General features: G+C 41.3%; 1 protein-coding gene across 2 annotated transcripts in view; it reads right to left on the bottom strand.

Annotated features, from left to right (window-relative positions):
- Positions 1-567: 567 nt before the first annotated feature.
- FAM120A (family with sequence similarity 120 member A) overlaps positions 568-6000 on the bottom strand; it is a 48858-nt gene continuing 43425 nt past the window's right edge. For both annotated transcript variants that reach the window (XM_064724484.1, XM_064724486.1), the window contains 2 exons: positions 4932-5028; positions 568-2473 (listed from right to left, as the gene is read on the bottom strand). In XM_064724484.1, coding sequence (XP_064580554.1) covers positions 2162-2473; positions 4932-5028 — 409 coding nt within the window. In that variant the 3' untranslated portion in view covers positions 568-2161. The remainder of the gene's footprint in view (positions 2474-4931; positions 5029-6000) is intronic.

Here is a 6000-nt window from a genome sequence, read left to right as displayed (position 1 = left end):
AATCTGGAGCTCCTCGTGTTCTGTCACTTGGATCTGTGTAACAGACTCATTGGATCCCAGCTCTGTAGAGGCATTGCCCACCACTCTCACTGCCCACCCCCAACAACCTCTGTGAGTGCCTGCAGTTCTTTTCCTTTAAACTGCCCCGTTATTTCTGGGTTATTTGCATCTCTCCACCCATCTGACATTTAAAGGTGACATCTAAAGGAGCTGCACACACCAACAAGCCAGGGCATGACTCCAACCAGGTGTGGTGTCCCCCAGCAGCGAGTGAATCACAGAATCCCAGACTGGTTTGGGTTGGAAGGACCTTAATGCCCCTCCAGTGCCACCCCTGCCATGGCAGGGACACCTCCCCCTGTCCCAGGCTGCTCCAAGCCCTGTCCAGCCTGGCCTTGGGCACTGCCAGGGACCCAGGGGCAGCCACAACCAAAGGCCACGCTTCCCTTCTCTGCCTTTTAGGAGGACACCACAGATCCTGGCAACTCAACCACTTGACTTGGGCATAGGAAAAACTTTTATTTACATGTTAATTAAAAAAATACTTGACAAAAAAGGCATACAGTATTTTATACTAAAAGAATAAAGATTTTTATTAAGCACTGTAAGTTGCATTCAATAGCCTTCAAAGACACCACACCACAATCCATCTACAACCAGCCAAACCCAACAGTAGTTCATTCTTGCACAATCCATGAGTTGGGGCAGAACTCCCTTCAACTTACATTAAGATACCTACTTAGCTCTGGCGGGCAGGGAATGGGGAATTACACCTCATTTCTGATCACTAATGTGTGATGAAGAGCATCAGGAGAATTATATGAAAACGAATATAAAGAAATGATTCTGATTTTGAAGTACATTAAGTTTGGAAACACTAACAAAAACATCAAAATGATACAGGTATATTTGCTTATACTAAATTCTTGATGGGAAAGTTCTCAAGAACAAGCCATTTGTTTCCTGCTACAGAAGGGGGGTACTTTTTTTTTTGAAGATCAAAGCGTTTTTTTTTTGTTTTTCACAGAATTTCATATTTGCTAATATGAAGGCATAAAACAGCAACAGAGAACAATAATGCATACAGCAATGAGTACACCAGGGTAACGTTGATATTCAAAACGGCTAGATAATTTTTTTTTTTTAAGTTTTAGAATAAATGCAACAGAGGTCAATAATCACAAAATTTTAAGGTTAGAGCAAGATCAGTCAATGACTAAACATAGTTAACATCTTTTATAGGACTATTACTGATTATTAGCTTTTTTTGTTTTGCAAATGGGCACAGTACTTGTAAGAATGGAAGAAAGAGGACAATAACATGCATAATATTAACTACACACTTTAAAAATCATGAACCATGCAGAAGTTTAGCTCAAATAGTAGTACTAATGGTCTACGTCTGATTCAAAACCACATAGTTCATTGATCACGGATGCATGGTATTAGTCACAAAAAGTTTCCTAACACATTGTGTTTGTTTTGAAAGGTCGTTTGCATCTTCTATGATTTCAAGTTTATCTCCGTTTAACTCGCTCGTAACATATGTATGATGTCTATTGAACTCAGCAGAACTGCAGTGTTACTGAGAATTGGTAGTTTCGAGAGTTTGCACATTTTTAACACAAAAGAACCACGGCAACGGTGATGAGATTTCAGAAAGAAAAAACTGTGGTTGTGCCTTTTTCCCCCCATAATCATGAAATCAAAGCCTTAAAGAAAGCTTTATTGTGACACAGTAATGCAAAATCAAATATAATGGCATACATATGGTGCCAAGTACTAAAAATTATAGTTTTAAGCTATATATACTTAAAGACTGCCAAAATTTGTTTTCTTTATATTTCAAAAAACAAAACTACAAGCTTTTGTCATAACCAGTTTAAACTTTATGTATACTTCATTTTAAGTGCGGGAGTCAAATGCTCTTCATTCTTTTTTTTTTTTTTTTGTTTTATTGTAGCATTTTGACTACAACTGGTTAAAACTAAAAAAATGTGTTGTTTAAATCTCTGACATCAAAGAGGGATCCGAATTTCCAAAGTCCTCATTTTTCTCTTACGGAAAGGAAAAAATGTACGTAACTGTAGGCTCTCTTTCTTTCCAGATATTCCTAATCCTGACCCTTCCCAACATCCTTCACCCTCTATAAAAAATAAGTTTACTCTTCTTTTTTTAAGACAGTGGCCTCAAGAGCATCATCTTTATGGCAAACACTGTCTGCATTTAGTGCATTTAAATGAGGATTCGTATTGCACATTTTAGAGTCATTACTCAAGGCACTTTCAGACTGATTGGAAGCCCTGATGTCTCCTGTATTCCCATTCATCTGGGAAGCTGGTTTTTCCTCAGTCACAACTCCATTTTCAGCCAGGGATCCATCTGAAGACACAAGTGAGGATTTAGATTCCTCGGATTTTGACTTAAGTTCTTTGGCTACTTCTTCTGCTGAAGCAGCGTAAGGAGGTTTGCCCTAGTTGTTAAAAAAAGAAGAGAATTACTGAAGAACCAGTGCTAAAAATGTATATAAATGTACAGTCTGATATAAGGACACTACAACAGGCAGCATGCAGGGCACAGGGTCGTGAGTGAACACCAAATATTAGGCATTGCTGAAAGAAGTGGCCCACAAAATACATGGAGAGGATTTTCGGTGTTCCCCAGAGCCTTCTGATGCCCCTGGGGCAATGCTTTAGTTTTAACTTTGCTGTTGCCCTCCTTTACAACATCAGAGCTACATAAATGTCTGAAACACCAAAACTGAGAATCAACGTCCAGCTGCACTTTGCTCCTTAGTTCATGTGTGCTGTGGTTCAGTGGCAGGACTCTGTGTTACTCAAACACAAACACGACTGTTTCCAGCCAGCGTTTGGAGGAGTGCAGAAGCACCATGCACTATTCCCTGCACCAAGCTATATGCTTGCAAGATTAGGAAAGGCTTTCATAAAAAAGCATATAGTAAAATTGTACAAGACTGAGTACAGCCAAAAAAACTAGACTGATGCAGCATACAATTAGTTATGTGTTTGTAATTAATCTTAGTTATAATAGCCTTTAAACAAACCAAAATAAGCAGGTTAGGCTGCTAAGAAGCAGCACACTGGTCTGTCACATTGTTCACAAAGTCAAGTGCTAAGAAATGGCTTATGACAGGGATGCCTCAAACAGCAGCAAACAGCTCTGCAGTATAAAAACCTCCACTGTCACCTACTGGAACACCTGCAGTAAGCTGCTGAAGGGTTTTACAGAACTCTGCAGGTGAGTCAGAACTGCTGTTCTCCAGCATTCTCATTATCCAGATAATCACAATTCTCAGTCCCATTGCACAGGTATGGGTGATCACTGTCACCGTGCCTCTTTACAGACATCCTTAAATTCAGCTTTCAGGACATGCTTTAGTTTCTTTCCAGAACAAGAGTGAAAAGTTTCATCTTGGAACAAACCAGAGCAGTCTGGTGTGTTGGATAAATCCAAAGAGATTGTTTTGGTCAGATTCCCAGGCTGAGGGGAGGAAGTGCCTCTGGCTGAGCCTGGTCCTGCACAAGCACTGCCTCAGTGAGGCAGAGGGGCCACTGGCACCTCCCAGCCTCACCTGGCTCTCACAGTCCACTCACTGCATGGGAACTTTCCCAAATTCTCCCTGCCATGTCCATTTTAAATAATCTTTTTTATCTTCCCATACAAGAAACATCCTATATGGCCCTGATGACCACAAAATGCAATGAGCTCGGGTCCATTGAGAATGCCACTTATCTTCTCCAGGCACAATTTTACACACAGGTCCTTGTGATCACAAGTATTTACCATCCAAATTACAGATCATTATTAAAAATGCAAATACCCAACCTTGATGGCACTTGTCAAGACACCTGCAGCTATTACCTGAACTATACTCCCATATGTACACCTGTAGTAAGCCTGGAGTATTTGGGAGCTCGTTTTCAGGATTTCCTTTATTTCAAAGCTTAAATCAGAAATTAGATGCTCTATTATTAACACAGTGGTTTCTCTTCTACTTAAAACGTAAAGTTTCAGATCCACAGGTACATTTGTAGACATATAGTCTGCGTACACAGCAATTTAACAAGGAAGAGAAGTATTTGAATTTTTACACCTGTAAAACAGTCAGTTTTACTGGAAGTTAATAGTTCCTTCATTATCTACTGGAGAACATTCTTTTACTGTCTGACACCTGAAAACACCCCGCTACTCTCAGGTCTCTCTGACAAATGGCATGTCCATATGACATATTTATTGTGGAAGTTTTTCCATCTATTTACTACTCATTCATCCAAACTGCATAGCAGCCAGAACCATGGAAAAGGAAGAAAAACAGAACTCTGAAAGCAACTGACATCTCATACAGGTCAGCAGTGTGCCTCAGCTATATTTGAAGGATCCATGGAACAGACAGAAGTCATGATCCACGGACGCTTTGCAGGGTATCACCAGGAAGGAACCTGCATGCTCAGGGGGAAAGGCTGCTCTGCTATTCCCAAGAAGTTTAGAGTGACCTTTAAGATCTGGAGCACGGCAGCAGCAAAGATCCTTCACTGCTACAAACTTTCCTTCATGAGTCTGGACCGTGGTCCCAGAAAAAAAACTGGGGAAGAATGGGGGCAGGAACAGAACTGCTAATTTGTTTCAGCTTTGTATTTCTCCCATTTTCTAAATTTTCTTCTACTCCCATGGCTGGTTAGAGCTGTGTAGGCACAAGATTCATGTCAAAATACATTCTTCCACATCTGTCTTTAGAAGCAAAGTTTGCTTTAAGTGAGCTGTGACACGGCCTGTCCCGTCACCGCTGTGCAGCTCACAGCTTCCACGGGTCGCCAGAAGCACTTGGAGCTGGGAAAGTGCTGCTGCTCTGGGGTGCAGCCCAGCCCAGCCCGTCCCAGAGCGTGCTGCAGTCAGGCACATGGCTTCATTACCTGAATTGCTCCCTGGCTTTTATAACCTCGCCCATAGTACCTTCCACCTCTTCCAAAAGTTCTTATCACCGGAGTGGAGATAACTCCTCTAGGTCGCCTGCAGGGGTGGGGCAAGGGGAGAAAATAAAACACTGGTCAGTTTTGTTTACAACGGCTTTGCATTTAGTTTTGCCAGACTATTATTTCCCTAGCTTTACTGTCTAGTGCCTATCATCAACACATTTTGAAAGAGGAAAGATACCTAATTCGGAATTGGAGGGTTCTGCTGCTTGCAATTGTATCAAACCCAACAAACCTTTTGGGTCCGGAGCAATAAAATGTCTCTTTCTAGATTTCCTTTCAAAAGAAACAATAAATGGTATTTTCAAGCTTTGCAGAAACATCTTCCAAATGTGAAATTATCCTCATGGCACTTTAAAACCAGAGCTCAAAATACTTTCACCATACAAAAATAGCAATTTGAACCACATAGAAAGACATTTCCCCCATTAAGCAACAGCTCCCAACGTAAACATGAGACAGGCCCTGATAAAAGAAAGTAAGGCAGAATTAAAAAGCTGTGTAGGTACAAAATTATCTAAGAAACTAAGGGAATAAATGAGCTTCACCTTTATCTGGCATGTGGCAATTGGGAAGTTGGGTTGCCTTTCAATGGAGACTCCCAACTAAGACACATTAGGCAATGGTTTTTGGTGTGATTCAGTACAGAGTACATCAGATGAAACCAAACTTTCCCACCTTGGTCTCAGGCTGTGCCAGGGAAGGTGGCTTAGATTAGATATATTTGGAAAAATTTGTTCACAGAAAGGGTTGTCAAGCCCTGGTACAGGCTGCCCAGGGCACTGCTGGAGTCATAATTTTGGAGCTGTTCACAAAACACATGGATGTGGCACTTGGGGACACGGCTTAGGGGTGAGCATGGTGGTGGGTACTGGGTTGACAGCTGGACTTGATGATCTCAGAGGTCTTTTCCAACCACAGAAATTCCAGGATGCAGCTACAATTGCTTTAACTCCATCAGCTGCAGAAACTGAATTTCCCAATCATTATGTCAAGAACTCTTATGTAA

Source organism: Zonotrichia leucophrys, chromosome 12 (genome assembly GCF_028769735.1).
Source record: "Zonotrichia leucophrys gambelii isolate GWCS_2022_RI chromosome 12, RI_Zleu_2.0, whole genome shotgun sequence".
NCBI classification, from domain to species: domain Eukaryota; kingdom Metazoa; phylum Chordata; class Aves; order Passeriformes; family Passerellidae; genus Zonotrichia; species Zonotrichia leucophrys.
Note: the sequence above shows the minus strand (reverse complement) of the source record. Positions and strands in the feature narration are given on the sequence as shown.